We start from the raw sequence: 15,528 nt of genomic DNA on the forward strand, positions 1-15,528 counted from the left end.
GGTCAGGAGTTTAAGACCAGCCTGGCCAACACAGTGAAACTCTGTCTCTACTAAAAAGAAAAAAAAAAAAAAAAGAAAAAGAAAAAAATTAGCTAGCTGGGCATGGTGGCACATACCTTTAATCCCAACTACATGGGGGGCTGAGGCAGGAGAACTGCTTGAACCTGGGAGACTGAGGTGCAGTGAGCAGAGATCATCCCACTGCACTCCAGCCTGGGTGACAGAGTGAGACTCCATCTCAAAAAGAAAGAAAGAAAGAAAGAAAGAAAGAAAGAAATAAAACTTGATTAATTTTTAAAAATGGGTCTGGAAATGCCGTGGGTGAGATTTAGTTACATTTAAAGGTGTAAAAATAAGATTGAAATCACTGCCTAAAAAAAAGGAAATTACTTTGGATGCCCATTGTTTCTGGAAGAAGGGTGTTTTCATGCCTATGTGGCACTGACGTTATATTAGGTGGAGGCCAAAGTAGAGAACGAGACTCTCCTTTTTGGAACACTTCATATAACTGAAATGGAATGTATATTACCTTAGCAATACTATGTGCCTAAATAAAACATGGGTTCTGATTTGATATGCATCTCATTTGTAGTATGAAGCTTTTCTTACCAATCCAGGCGTGCCAGAACCACTTCTTGACATAGAATTGACCTGCATTCAAATTCTGATTCCTTTCCTTTCTACATGTGTGACCTTGGGCAAGTTATTTAAACTCCTCTGTGCCTCAGTTTCTGTGTAAAACAGGGCTAGCCTTAGAGTTGTGTGCATATTAAATAACACCTGGAAGACTCTAAGAACAATACCTGACACATAGTGAAAGGGAATGATCATTATCTGTTATTATTCAGTTCCATAAATAATTATTGTCTGTCCACTCTGTAGTAGTCTCTGTACTAGACCCTGAAATACCTTTGGGATTTCAGCCTTTTTGCTTGTGTTTTGTCTACAAACAATGTGTTACAAACTGAGATATGAAATTCTGATAAATTCAGCAGTCCAGTTAGACCCAAATTAATCCAGAAAAAAGGCCATTTGGAGTCAGGACATTTGAAATTCGGGAGAGAATATGAGATGTAAATGAAATAGTTACTTAAGGTCTTGCCTTTAAGTTATTGAGTTACTGTGCCAGGTTTTAGAGAGTACATTTATGATGCATATTAAAACCACTTTGACATTCAAGGAGTCAAACATGCCTGATTAGACTTTCATGTCCTGTATTTATAAAAAGGTTAGTGGTGCATTCCTTCAGTGCAAATTATTTTTGGTTCTTACTAACATTTATGAATATAATAAAATCTATACAGCATAATGTATGTGGTTAATTTGTCCACATCATCTGTTTGCTTTTATTTAAGGAGATATCCAAGAAGTTGCTACATCTTAACCAGTAATTTCAGCAGTTAGGGAATAGGCAATATCTAGTTAAGGGCAATTGTACTTTAGCACTATGAGACAAAATGAGAAATGCAATCACGGCAATAATGTATTCTCCTGTATAAATCTGTCATGGAAATGGTATAAGAAGACATACCTTTTACAGGCAGTTTCATTGTTATGCTTTATGGTGATTCTAAGCCTGGCCTATACAACAAGCAATTAATAATGTTTGGTCTGCGAGTTGTCTTGGGTGGATATGTACACAGGACACTAAAAGTAGGTTTAAGGTGATGAATTCAACAGAGAATCTGACCATTTGGTCTAAAGGATCTCATATTTGACTGGCTTTGGCACTGGCTTGACTGGTTACCTTCCGAGATTTTGGAGTTAACCATGTATATAACCGCTGTCATGTAACTCTACCTATGGTGTTTTGACAGACACTGAATACTTGGCCATGAACTCCTCCTATAGCTCCTTTATTTGCATATTTTGCACCGTTAAGAAACTGAACACATAGGACACAACCCTTCCATTACCCGATATCTGCCAAGATGGAGATAATTAGGCAACTTTTCTCAAAAACTCTTGATGTAAAGCAGAAGAGTGACTAGGTCCCTTCTTAACAATAGGCAAAGTGAGCTCCAGCATTTACTAAAATGGGAACCATAACATGCTGGCCGGAAATAACTTGGAAGCTCATTTTGTCCATACCCAATTGTAGACAGTCAAGAATATAAAAACATTCTGCATTCTCTTGTCCTTAGTACTCCTTTCTGCCTTCCCCATTTCTACAAGCCTGATGGCTTTTAAATGTTAAAATGCTCCCTAAAAGCACCCCATAAGCCTTATTACACAAGTCACATAGGAACAAAAAGCGCCTCAGATAGTCCTCCATTTGGGCGCAGTCTTGCCTTCTGAGAAAGGGGACTCTAAGAATTAATGAGGGCCCAGATTTGGGATATCTGGGGCAAGACTTGGACTTTCCTGGTAAAACACGAAAACAAAACAATAAACACGGCCCCTCCCCCCATCTCCAAAAACAAAAACAAAAACTTCAAGGCCATGCCGCCGCGGCCATCAGTAGCTCCGGCTCAGAATTTGACCGTTAAGAAAAGGAAACTAGGCTGAGCTAGGGCACCTGAGATCCCGGCCGTCTGGGGCCGGGGCGAAGTTGCCCGCGTCGCGCGGCTGGGGGCGCCCGCAGGGCCCGGCGCGGCGCTCCCGGGGACTTTCACCTGCTCGGCTGGCAGCGCGGGCTGCGCGGGGGCGGACCCGGCGGCGGGCGGGGCCTCGGCGCCCGGAGGGAGGAGCCGGCCCGGGCCCGCCCCGCAGGAGGAGCAGCTCGCTGGCGGCTGATCCAGCGTCTCCGTGACAGGCACCCAGCTCCTCCGCCACCGCCACCGCCACCGCCACCGTCGCCTTTTCTTCTTCGTCCCGGGCCGTGCGTTCTACTGCTCTGGGGCCGGCGCCGCGCCCAGTCCCGCTTCGGGCCGCGCGCCCCACCGCTCCCCTCCCCGGGCAGGGGCGCCGCGCAGCCCGCTCCCGCCGCCACCTCCTCCCCCGCCGCCCTCCTCGCCGGCAGGAATTGCGCGACCACAGCGCCGCTCGCGTCGCCCGCATCCGCGCAGCCTGCTGCCGCTCGGCCCTCTGCACCGCTCTGGGTCCGGCCGCCGCGCGGCCAGGGCGCCCCCTGCCCCGCGCTCCCAGGCCCCACCACGCGTCGCCGCGCCCAGCTCCAGCCTCCCCTCCCCTGGGTCTCGCCAGCCCCTTCCTGCAGCCGCCGCCGCCTCCGAAGGAGCGGGTCCGCTGCGGGTCACCATGCCCAGCAAAACCAAGTACAACCTTGTGGACGATGGGCACGATCTGCGGATCCCCTTGCACAACGAGGACGCCTTCCAGCACGGCATCTGCTTTGAGGCCAAGGTGAGGGGGCTCCGGGGAGGGTGCTACCTGTGGTGGCGGTGGGCGGGGGGGCATGTTTGAGCGGATGGGATGCACAGCCGTCCTGGACCCAGAGCTGGTGGGCTAGGCCGATTTGGGGGCCTTTCTCTTAGGGATGGTGACTCTCCCTTCTGAGTCTGTAATTCCTCGGGCTCCTGCCCAGAACTGTTCAAGAGCAACTGCAAAGTTTGAGAGGTATTGCCTCACCTCCCCCTTCGCACCTGCAGACTCCCCCATCCTTATCCGCCTAGGACTGGGTTGAGTTACTTCCCGGATCCCTCCTCCAGAGGAGAAGCCGGCGAGTGAGCGCAGCCTGGGCACCTGGTTCTTTAGAATCGGTTTAAGGGAGCTCTGGTGTTATTTATCTGCTGGGCTCCCAGGGAGAGGTGCTTTCAGGAAGGTCTTTTAAAAGAGAAATGCCTGCTTCCTAATTGAAGAAAAGAATACAGATTTTTTTTTTTTTAACTTTTTTTTTTTAACCGGGTCTGGGTGTTAGAGTCACTTCCTAAATGCCTAATTTGCCAGACTCTCTGCATGTGCCAGTCACTGAAGGGAGTGGTGAAAGCTACCCATTTGCTAGTTTTGTGGCTTAATGTTAAGTTTCAGCATCTGGTAGGGAACTGTTGCGGAAGAATTTAGCAGAGATGACTGGAATTTTCAGCGCTGAGGTCGGAGCCCCAGGTCCACCATTGGGGGAGGGGTGGAGCAGAAGCCTCGGTCCTGGACCATCAGGTGTGAGGAAGGTTGACCCCCTGTGATGCACCTCCCTGAGTGAGGAGTTCTGGCTCTGAAATTGCACTGGCGGTTGCCACTGCCCATCACCAGGAAAGAGTGCTTTTTCTGTGGAAAAGTGTTCTGCTCTTCCTTCAAGCCCTTTGACCTCCTCTGTGACGTATAGACCCAGGGACTTTCGGCACCTACGTTGTGCCTGTCGGTGAAAAAGTATTGCCCCTCTAAGTAGGCTGGGTCTTGCTGGTTTTGAAAACGTACTTTGGATGTGACGACAATTTGACTCTTTGTTCTCTTTTTCTCTTTCATGATGGTGTACGTGCAGGCTGTTAGCATCTCACGAAAGGATTATTCCATCAGGTGTCTTCTTCCTTCAATTCACACAATTTTTGAGTATCAGACATGTGCCTAGTGTGGTCAGTTTCTTTAGAATTTTTTTCTTTCTCGTGTAGATGGGTGAGTTGGAGAAGCTCACCTTTTTTTCCCCTGAATAACCTTATCCCAGCCATATTTGCTGGAGCTAGGAGAACTGCCTCCCCCAGCCCCCCGAAACATTAAACCCTGCCGTGGAATGCAGAGCTGAATTACTGGGTATGGCTGGGACAGAGTGGGGCTGCAGCCAAGATCTTATCTCACTTCTCTCATCTCTCAGAATAGATCTGGTCGGTGGGTCTAAGATGGGATGCTTGGGTTAAATTTGTCCAGGCCTGTTGATTTGGTGAGTGGGGGTTTTTATTTTAAAGTACGAGTTTTCCTCAGGGTCATGATTTAATTTTCTTGGACATACATAAACTGGGGAATTGGCTTGTGTTTTGTTTGGTTCACCAGTACCCTGTTTTACAAGTAAGAGTTGGTAAGAAGGGAGATCAGATTTAAAGTGTTTTAAGACTGAGCATGGTGGCTATTGCCTGTAATTCCGGCACTTTGGGAGGCCAAAGTGGGAGGATCGCCTGAGCCCAGGAGTTAGAGACTGCAGTTAGTTATGATTGCAACACTGCACTCCACCCTGGGTGACAGAGTGAGACCCTGTCTCGGATAGATAGATAGATAGATGGATGGATAGATAGATAGATAGATAGATAGACAGACAGACAGACAGATAGATAAATACGTGTATTTTAAGCCTTTTTATTTTCTCACAGTTCAGTCCTCTACTTTTGGTCCCCAAAACCTAGTGTGCCTAAGAATAATCAGGTGAGGGGGTTAACAAGTTTGAGTCTTGCCACACCCCAATTTTAATTCGATGCATCTTGGGGGAGCCCAGGACTATGTACCTTTAACGAGCATTCCAGGTGATTTAATGCAGGTGATTGTGGCCAGACTTTGAGAAATATTGAGAAATATTGGGCTTGAGGGTTGCCTCCAACTTGCTCCCTTTCCCAAATGTACAGTTTCTTTTCTAAGCAAATGTCTGGGGGCTGTGTGATGTAGTTCCTATAGTAACTTCCCCGGATTCACAGGCAGTGGTGGTCAGTGAAAGGAGAGGGAGCCGCAGTTGGTCCAAGCTGTTTTCCCAATACAAATCTGAGACATAGGGGACTAAGGATCCTTCTTTGAGAGAGGTGAGGCAGAGAAGAAAGGACAGGAGCATATGGTAAGGGGAGTGGTGGAACTTCTTTGGGCAAAGGCTGACTTTGAGGACCAGGTCCTAACTCCCAGATCTTTGTAATTGATGCTGCACCCTGGCACATTCAAACACCATGTTAGTCAAGACCTGAGCAGAGGTGGAAGCACAGGCTTTTCTGTCCTACATGCTCCTGGTAACAGCCTTTTCTAGCTGTTTTCAACATCCCTGCAGAGCAGTGTCTGTGCAACTGCACAATCACTGGGATTTCAGGGTTAAATCCACATCACAGTCTTCCCTTGTTTTGGAAAAATGCAGGCTGGGAAATGCAAATGTATTATTGTTGCCTTGTCAGGTACCCTTGGAAAATGAGCGCAGCTCTTTCTCTCCCAAGGGCTGGCAGTTTTTCAGAATCAACATTGGATTGAGTGTTCCTCTGGATGTATGCCACTCATTTTCAGGGTTCTGCAGAGATTGAAAGGTATGCGGTTAGGATCGAAGGACATCCGGGTGGCAGAGGTTCTGTGCACTTAAAAAACCATGCATTTAGTTATCAAGTGCAATCCTAGATTTTTTCACCTGCAGTACCTCATTTAATTCTCACTACTTCCCTAGGAGATGGGTCTCCTTATGTCAATTTTATAAATGAGAATATAGGCTCAGGGAGGTTGTTGTGTGCCTTAGTGCTCACAGCTGTGTATGACAAAGCCAAGATTTAAGCCTGGGGCTTTGACTTCAGACTCCCAAATCCAGTGCCTTTTCATTGAATAATTTTTATGAAATATTCACTCTATGTTGGCCACGGGTTTGATTCACAGCTCTCTAGTGGAGTGGTCTCAGGTTGCTGGCCTCTAGGACTCTGGCATAGGAAATTATTCAAACATACATGCATGCATACATTTATTTATTTATTTATTTAGAGATGGAGTTTCGCTCTTGTTGCCCAGGCTGTAGTGCAATGGCATGATCTCACCTCACCACAACCTCCAACTCCCGGGTTCAAGTGATTCTCCTGCCTCAGCCTCCCGAATAGCTGGGATTATAGGCATGCACCACCATGCCCAGCTAATTTTGTATTTTTAGTAGAGATGGGGTTTCTCCGTTTTGGTCAGGCTGGCCTCGAACTCCCGACCTCAGGTGATCTGCCCGCCTCGGCCTCCCAAATGTTGGGATTACAGGCATGAACCACTATACCTGGCTCAAACTTTTAATGCTTGGCCGTTTCCAGATTTCCCTTTGGGCTGAGAGCTGCTTGCCAGGGAAACCTGCTGTCTGTGTTCAGAGTGGGCACCTGGCTTACTGACTGATGCTGGCGGGTGGGTAAATCTTACATGCCCTGAGAGCCTGTGGCTCCTTAGTACCTGCCTCCTGATCTCCCAGTATGTCTTCCTGGTGGCCAGTGTCATCAACTGTCTCTCCTCTCTTGGTGAGAAAGAGACTTTTAATGCTAATGGTACAAAGGATAATAAGAGTATTAATAATAGTTATGTCTTATCTGTAGGTGATTTTTGATTTGCATGGGACTTTTACATACAAAGACTTTTCCTCATATAGAAACAGGCACATTAGTGTTATCTCGATTTTTCAGACCAAAAAATGGGGATCAGAGAGATTAATTTGTCCAGAGTTGCAAATTGGTATATCAGCTAATGATATTTATTGAGCACTTACTATGTGCCATGCGTTGTTCTAGCCACTGCCTCACTTAATCCTCACACTCCAGGGCTTTTGACTCCAGGTCCATGATTCTTTCACCTCCTCCAAGGCTCACTCAATCCTGAAGTATTAATAGTTGCTTCCCTTGTAGTCCTAACACTCATTGCCTAGATTGTTCCCTTATATCTGTGTGTATGATACAGACGGTCAGAACTGGAAAGCACCATGGCTCAGTACAACACCCTCACCCCATCATTGGACAGATGAGGAAATTGAAGTTTGGAGGGGAAGTCATGGACCCAAGGTCACATAGTCAGATAATAACAGAACCAGGACTTATCCCTGGTTCCCTGGCTTCAAATTGGTTTCAGTTATCCATCACTTGAAAACAAACTACCTCAAGACTCAGTAGCTTGAAACAACAACTGTTCAGTTTGCTTATGAATCATGACTCAGGAATTGAGGCAGAGCTTGGCTGGGCTGTTCTTCTGTTGCTTATGGTGTTGACTGGATCACTCACTTTGCTGTATTCGTCCGCAGCTAGGCTGGAATGTTCAAGAAGGCTTCACTCATATGACTGTGCCTTGGTGGTCCTTCACATGACTATTCCCTCCACTGTCTGGCTTGGATCTCCTCACAGCATGATGGCCCTTTTTTTGGGCAGCTGGTTTTCAGTAGGGGGTGTTCCAAGTAGGAAAGCAGAAGCTCTTAAGGTTGGGCCTTTCTGAGTTACATAGGATCACTTCTGCCACATCCTGTTGGTCAAAATAGGCTATTGGGGAAGAGAAATAAGCCCCACTTCTTGATGGGAGAAGGTTGCATGTGGGATGAGAGATATTGCTGAAGCTGTTTACCACACAAAATTCTGTTTTTTCCTCTCTGCATATATCTTCTCCAGTGACATGGAATGTTCTTTGAGGAATCTCGTGCCTCTGTGTATCTCCCCCTCCCAAGCCTCAACATCAGGTACAAACATAGTCACAATGAAAAATTGTCAAGTGGAAGAAATGACCAATTGTGGAAAGTCTGAAAGCAGTAAATATCATTGCTGAGTGATTTTGTGGTTTGGGAGCATTTGGTCAGATTGAAGCTGAATTCTCTGGCTGTATTTCCTTCCTTGCTACCTGGCTTCATTGGTTGATGGTTTCCCTGATGTGGATTTTAGAGATTCCAGTAACCTCAGCAGGATATCTGTGGATGCCTCTTAAACATACTGCCATGAAGGCCTCCAGATGAATGACATTTGGTCACCGTAAGTGGGGTATCCCTGACTCATCTGAGCCTGCATGGCATGGTACAGAGCTCTCAGAACCCATTCCACTATACACTGGGTGCTTACGTCCACTTTCTCCCTTCTCTCCACCCTGACTAAGGGTCCTGTCTTCCAGGGTTCTGGAACAGTAGCAATTCAGATTAAGGGTCTGATGTATTTTCCAATGTCAAAATTAAGGAGGAGACATAGTTCACTTTCTTATGCTTTTCCAGATGCTTTTAAGAACACTTATCTTCTGCCCAGACCACTTTTTTTTTTTTTTTGGTGGGGGGCAGTGAGTTCCAAAGATACAGTACTGCTCTGAAATGACACCTGTTTTATTTGTCCTTACATTGCTGTCAGGTGTCCCAGTATGTTCCTCCACACCTGGTGTTCTTGGGATTTGATGGACAAGTCTATTTCTACATTAGCCATACATTTCATTATTTTATGGCTTTCAGTCGTAGCTCTGAAATGGCTTTCAGACATTTGCCCACAATGTCGCAGTTCTTTTTAGTGGTCAAAATCATGCAGCCACATCTAATGATGACCTTTGCCAGTTATCTGTAGCTAGGACCCTAACCAGACTTGACTCACTGTTTACTATTGCCTACTCATAATGCTGCTACTCCCAAGACTCAAACTTTCAGAATGCTTTCGCTGGCTGTAATTACCTGCCTTCCCTTTATACCTTTGTTGCCTTGAGGATGCTCTTAGCTGTGCAATGACCTTTTTGCTGCCCTCGTCCTGCTGTCTACCCTCCCTGACAGCCTGGGACCATGCCCATGGCCCTTCCTTCCTGCCTTTTTGCCCTACCCTGCAAACTTGATCTTTGCTACTTTCCTTCTTCCTTTCTGTTTTTGGAAAAGGCCATTTATATATTTTATTTGGAGAAATGTCTATTCTGATTCTTTGGCCATTTAAAAGTTGGATTGGCTTTTTACTATTGAGTTCCCTCCTTTCTAATAGTTTTATTGAGATGTAGTTCACATACCATACAATTCACTAATTTAAACTGTACAATTTAGTGATTTTTAAGATATTACAGATCTGTGCTACCAGCACTACAGTGAATTTTAGAACATTTTTATCACATTAAAAAAAAACCACTAGGCTGGGTGTGGTGGCTCACGGCTGTAATCCCAGTGCTTTGGGAGGCCGAGGCGGGTGGATCACTTGAGGTCAGGAGTTCAAGGCTAGCCTGGCCATCATGGTGAAATCCCATCTCTACTAAAAATACAAAATTAACTGGGCATGGTGGCACACTCCTGTAATCCTTACCACCTGCATCTGCCCAACCCTGAACAGCCACTAATCTACTTGCTGTCTCTAGATTTGCCTATTCTGGACATTTCATATTTACGGAATTATATAATATGTGATCTTTTGTGTCTGACTTCTTTCCCTTAGCGTCGTGTTTCAGGGTTCATCTATAATTTATCAGTACTTAATTCCTTTATATGGCTGGATAATATATCATTGTATGGATATACCACATTTGGTTTGTTCACTCATCAGCTGAGGCACATTTAGGTTGTTTCCATTTTTGCCTCTTAAAAATAATGCTATAAACATTCACGTACAGGCTTTTGTGCAGGCATGTTTTTATTTTTATTTTTTAAAAATTTATCTTGGGTAAAATAAATAAAAGTAAAATGGCTGGGTCCCATGGTAACCATGTGTGACCCTTTGTGGAACTTCCAATGTGGCTGCATCGTTTTACCTTTCCACCAGCAGTGTGTTCGTATCCTCACTAATGCTTGTCTGACTTTTTGATTCCAGCCATCCTCCTGTGTGTGAAGTGCTATTTCATCATGGTTTTGATTTGTATTTCCCTTTTGAATAACAGAATATCTCCTCATTCCCTAGCAAGCAGACTCAGAGAAAAACAAAAAACAAAAACCAAAAAACAAAAAACAAAAAAACGACTATCTTTTCATGTGTTTTTTGGCCATTTATATATTTTCTTTGGAGAAATGTCTATTCTGATCCTTTGCCCATTTAAAAGTTGGATTGGCGTTTTACTATTGAGTTGTAAGAGTTCTTTATATATTCTGGATTCAAATCCCTTATATAGATTTGCAGTATTTTTACCCATTCTGTGGGTGGTCTTTTCACTTTCTTGGTATTGTCCTTTGAAACACCAAGTTTTAAATTTTGATGAAGTCCAATTTTTTTCTTTTTCCCTCATTTTGAGATCTGTCTGCTTTCCATGTCCTGTTAGTCTGCCTTTGTCCTCTTAATTATGCCCTTCACTCCCCACCCCCACCCTGGCACGGTTACATCTCCTGGGTACTGACTTACTCCTCCCTGCCTAAGAATATGCTATGGCCTTCCCTCTGTGAAACGTCTCTTCTTTCTGCCTCTTTCTTTAATTAACATGTTGTCTTTCTCTTTCTTTCACAGCTAAGCCTTGTGAGAGAGTACTCCACCCTCTGCAGTTTCTCAGTCTTCATTCAGTCCCTGGCCGCATCCTTCCGACTTCTGTCCTGGCTGCTGTACTAAAATTGCTCTGCTGCCCCTTCCTCTGTCCTCATCCTTTTTGACTTCTTCCTGAGCAGCCTGTCCTAGTCCTCCGTGGATTGCCTCATTGGGCTCTCTGTGCCTGCTTGCAGTCAGCCAGCCCCCTGCCCCTGCCCATACCTCCTTCTTTTGTGGCTGTTCTACATCCTCCCTTTGCTCTCTACCGTGAGTGCTCCATTCCCTCTCCTTTGGATTCTGTCTGCTCCCACTCTTCTGTTATGCAGGCTGCTGGCTCTCTACTTCAGTCCAGACTCCGCATCTTTATTTGCAGCTTCCTGCTGGCCATCTGTACCTGAATGTGTTGCTGTCGCCATCACTCAACAAGCTGGAAATCAAATTTCTCTTCTGACTTCATTGTCTTTTAACGACCCCACCATCCTCTTGGGCACATGGGCCTGACACTTTAAAGTATTCCTTGTATTCTTTGATTTAACAGCCAACTCAAATTTGCTGTTTACTGGGTACCTATGGTGTCCAGGCTCTACTCTCCTGTACCCCACACCAAGTCAGGTGCCAAATCCTCTTGAATGTTCCCAGTGACATCCATCCATGCGCCCTGGCTGATCCATCACCAGTTCACATGCTCCACCCCCTCCCCTGTTATCAGGGCCATCAATAACCTCCTGAAGGCCTCCAGTGCCCCACTTGTTCTCTGATCCCCTCATCCCTCAAACTTTTGCCCTATCAATTTTCTTGAAATGGTTATCCTCCCACTCAAAAACATGAAAAGTTTCTGTACTTACTATATTAGAACCAAAATTCTTAGTATGACATTCAATACTGTTTTTGAACAATTCCCTTTAATCACCCTGGGCTTCAACCCAACTGTAGTACCCACCATTCCCTTAACCCTCACTGCAGTTTCCCACCCAGTTCACAAGTCACTCCGTGAAGTGGATGTTACCAGTCCCACCTGCTTTATATTAGAGCTGCTTGCCCTGTCCGATTTTCATCCCTACATTGTCATTGTCAGGGTCCATGTCACTCTGCCCCCGTGTCTTCCACAGCACTGAGTACAGTGCCTTGCGCATAGAAAATGTATTTTGAATGAAAGAGATGCTCCCTATAAGATGGCCAGGACCCTCCTGGGTCACCCAATGGTGAGAGGTGCCTTAATTGACTCCACACTCCTCCCCACCATTTTTCTTGCTTTAGTCTGGTAACTTCCGGTTGCCAGTGGCTTGAGGGACCTCCCTGGTGTGGCCTCTTTCTGATAACCCCAATCTCACACAGTGCTAATTCCTTCTAATGAAAATGCCAAGTAAGCATTTTTTTCCCTGAATTAAATAAAATTCCAGTGAATGTCAAATGGAATTAGAATCTGAATATAGAACATATGGCCAATTTCAGGAGTAGGTAATTGTCATTTCTCAATTGTCATTTATGTAAGAAACATTTTCTTTTCTTTTCTTTTTTTTTTGAGACGGAGTCTGGCTCTGTCACCCAGGCTGGAGTGCAGTGGCCGGATCTCAGCTCACTGCAAGCTCCGCCTCCCGGATTTACACCATTCTCCTGCCTCAGCCTCCCGAGTAGCTGGGACTGCACGTGCCCGCCACCACTCCCGGCTAGTTTTTTGTATTTTTTAGTAGAGACAGGGTTTCACCATGTTAGCCAGGATGGTCTCGATCTCCTGACCTAGTGATCTGCCCGTCTCGGCCTCCCAAAGTGCTGGGATTACAGGCTTGAGCCACCGCGCCCGGCCGTAAGAAACATTTTCAACTTGTTTTCTCATTAATGAATTGATGTCTTTTTTTCCCCTAATTCATGGCTTATTTTCTTTAATTTGCTACTTTGCAATTTTTATGACATGAATTTGGTTGGTAGCATAGCATGGCATGGATTCAGGAGCCAAACTGTGTTTAGGTTCAAATCCTGGCTCTATCCCTCACTTGCTACATGACCTTGTGTGAGTTATGTAACATCTCTCCTTTAGCATTCTCATTTGTAAAAAGAGGATACAAATATCTCATACTTCATAGGGTTAATGGGAGGATTGAATGAGTAGTACCTGTAAATGGCCTAGCATCGTGCGTGGCACAGAGTTGGCTGCTGTTTTTATTACTGTTATTAAGTCCTACAAGTTGCAATTTAAGTTTCATCTGTGCATGGTTTTAATCTATGGAATATTCAGACACTCTGTTCTTTTATAAGTCAGAGACCTAGTCGTGTATTATCTTCATTATACATGCCTGCTTAAAAAATCTAGCTGCAGCTACTCTGATTCCTAAAGTTGCAAATCAGACAGCGTGACTACTTTGTGGGCTTAAAATAGCTGTCAGCCTCCTTGGGAAGGAATAAAAAGGGGTTAACTAGGTTCTGGTGCATGCCACCATCACATTTGTTCCAGCCCTTTAATCCTTGTCAGGATTAAAAATCACAGAATCTTAAGTACGGTGTTGTCTGTCTTCACTTGTCTTTCTCTGAATTTCTTGGATAAATATTTCTTTAGGCAGAGGTAATCTAAGCAGAAGGAATCTTCTGTCATGGGATTAATTAATACCTTATGATGCTTACATTTCCCCTTACAATTTTTATATTCAGCATCATGTTTCTTTTTAAGCACTGGAGCAGCTGGCTTTAAACGTTTTTTAAAATGGCACTTCCAGCAAGTTCAGTGTCCAGAGAGTGCTGGAACACTTTAGAATTCCTACCCCGCCACCCCTTGTGTATAGCCCTGTTGGTTTTCTCTAGTGAGGCTTAAGTGTCTCACCCCTTTATGGTCCATCCATGAAAACTGAGGAGAGTGGCTACCCCCCTTTATTCTTGAAACTAAGTGCTTTCCAGGGGGAAGTTGTTTAAATGAGCAGCGTTGAGTATTGAATGAGACCTCAGAATCCCTACTAAGGGGCCCACCCTTGGAAGTAAGGGGGTGACCAAGAAGGGAGCGCTCCCCTAACCCCACAGCACCCTGTAATGTTCTGAATTCCCTCAGTGCATGAGTGTGTTGGGGAGAGGGAAAGGAGACAGGGAGGAGACCATAAGAAGTGCTGTTTGCATGCTTGTAGAATTATCATGCATCCGTATTCTGTGCTGCTCTTCCATGCTAGTTCCATGTGTGCATTGCGTGTCTCCTTAATTAGGCTACAAGCTCCTCAAAGGTCAAGGGGACTCCCTAACTTACTTGCCTCATGCTAGCCACACCATAGAAAGATAACATAATTACTGTCATTTAGAAAGTGCTTACTGTGTTCCAGGGACTGTGCCAAGCTCTTTCTATGAAACGATTAATTTAATTCTCCCAACAACCATGCTAGTTAAGGTATTATCATTATTTGTATCTTATAGATGAAGAAGCCAAGGCATACAGAGGCAGAGTCACTTGCTCATGGTCTACATCTAGTAGTGGATAGATCCCAGAGTCACACACAGGTACTGTGGCTCAGGGTGTCTCCACTATGAACTCTTGTGCTGTATATCATTCAAAATACCAAGAGCTAATGTTTTTCAAGTCCTCACTGTGTTCTGTGCATTGTTCTAAGCATTTTACATGTATTAACTAATTTAATCTTTACAGTGGCCCCTATCCCATGAGGATAGGTGTTATTGTTCTAGTTTTTCAGAGGAGGGTCTTTTAGGTTGGATTGAATAGGCAAATGGTCTGTTGAAGGTGATCTTAGTCCTTTCCATTGTGGCTGTGTCTGGGACCCAGGTCTGTTGTTCTGTGCCATTGGGCAACGGCTCACCTGTAAAGACTTTTCTGGGCCATGTTGATGTTGTCCAGATAAAGAAATGAGGCATCAGTGACTAGGTGGAAATGCTGGAGAAGGGGAAGGAGAGGAGCTCTGGGAGGCCCTTCCTGAAGGGTGTTATTCTTGGCTGGGCTCTTGCCTGTGCATTTCCTGTTCAGTGTGGCATTTCACTCCTCTCAATGTCCACGCCCTTTTCTTTGCCTTTCCCAGCATTTTTTTTTTTTTGTCTTTTGAGATGGGATTTTACTCTGTTGCCCAGGCTGCAATGCAGTGGCATGATCATGACTCATTGCAGCCTTGACCTCCTGGGGCTCAGGTGATCCTCCCAGCTCAGCCTCTCAAGTAGCTGGGACTACAGGCGTGTGCCACCATGCCTGGCCAATTTTCATGTGTGTATATATATATTTTTTTGTAGAGATGGGTTTTCACTATGTTGCTCAGACTGGCCTGGAACCCCTGGGCTCAAGTGATCTGCTCGCCTCAGCCTCCCGAAGTGCTGGAATTACAGGTGTGAGCCACTGTGCCTGGCCCCACTTCTATTTTTTTCCTGTATTCCATTTTTAAAAAACTTTTATTTTAAGCTCGGGCACATGTGCAGGTTTGTTACATAGGTAAATTTGCGTCATGGGGGTTTGTTGTACAGATTATTTCATCAATCATGTATTAAACCTAGGACTCATTAGTTCTTTTTCCTGATCCTCTCCCTCTTCCCAACCTCTACCGTCTGAAAAGCCAGTGTGTGGTGTTCCCCTCTATGTGTCCATGTGTTCTCATCATTTAGCTCTCACTTATAA

General features: G+C 45.2%; 1 protein-coding gene across 2 annotated transcripts in view; it reads left to right on the forward strand.

Annotated features, from left to right (window-relative positions):
- Positions 1-2,799: 2,799 nt before the first annotated feature.
- The window catches only part of NOS1AP (nitric oxide synthase 1 adaptor protein), a 314,730-nt gene continuing 302,001 nt past the window's right edge, over positions 2,800-15,528 (forward strand). Inside the window, exon 1 of one of the 2 annotated variants that reach the window (XM_025388290.1) lies at positions 2,800-3,303. In XM_025388290.1, coding sequence (XP_025244075.1) covers positions 3,199-3,303 — 105 coding nt within the window. In that variant the 5' untranslated portion in view covers positions 2,800-3,198. The remainder of the gene's footprint in view (positions 3,304-15,528) is intronic. The other variant, XM_025388282.1, reaches the window with a different exon arrangement.

The sequence above is a fragment of the Theropithecus gelada genome, chromosome 1 (genome assembly GCF_003255815.1).
Source record: "Theropithecus gelada isolate Dixy chromosome 1, Tgel_1.0, whole genome shotgun sequence".
Lineage (NCBI taxonomy): Eukaryota > Metazoa > Chordata > Mammalia > Primates > Cercopithecidae > Theropithecus > Theropithecus gelada.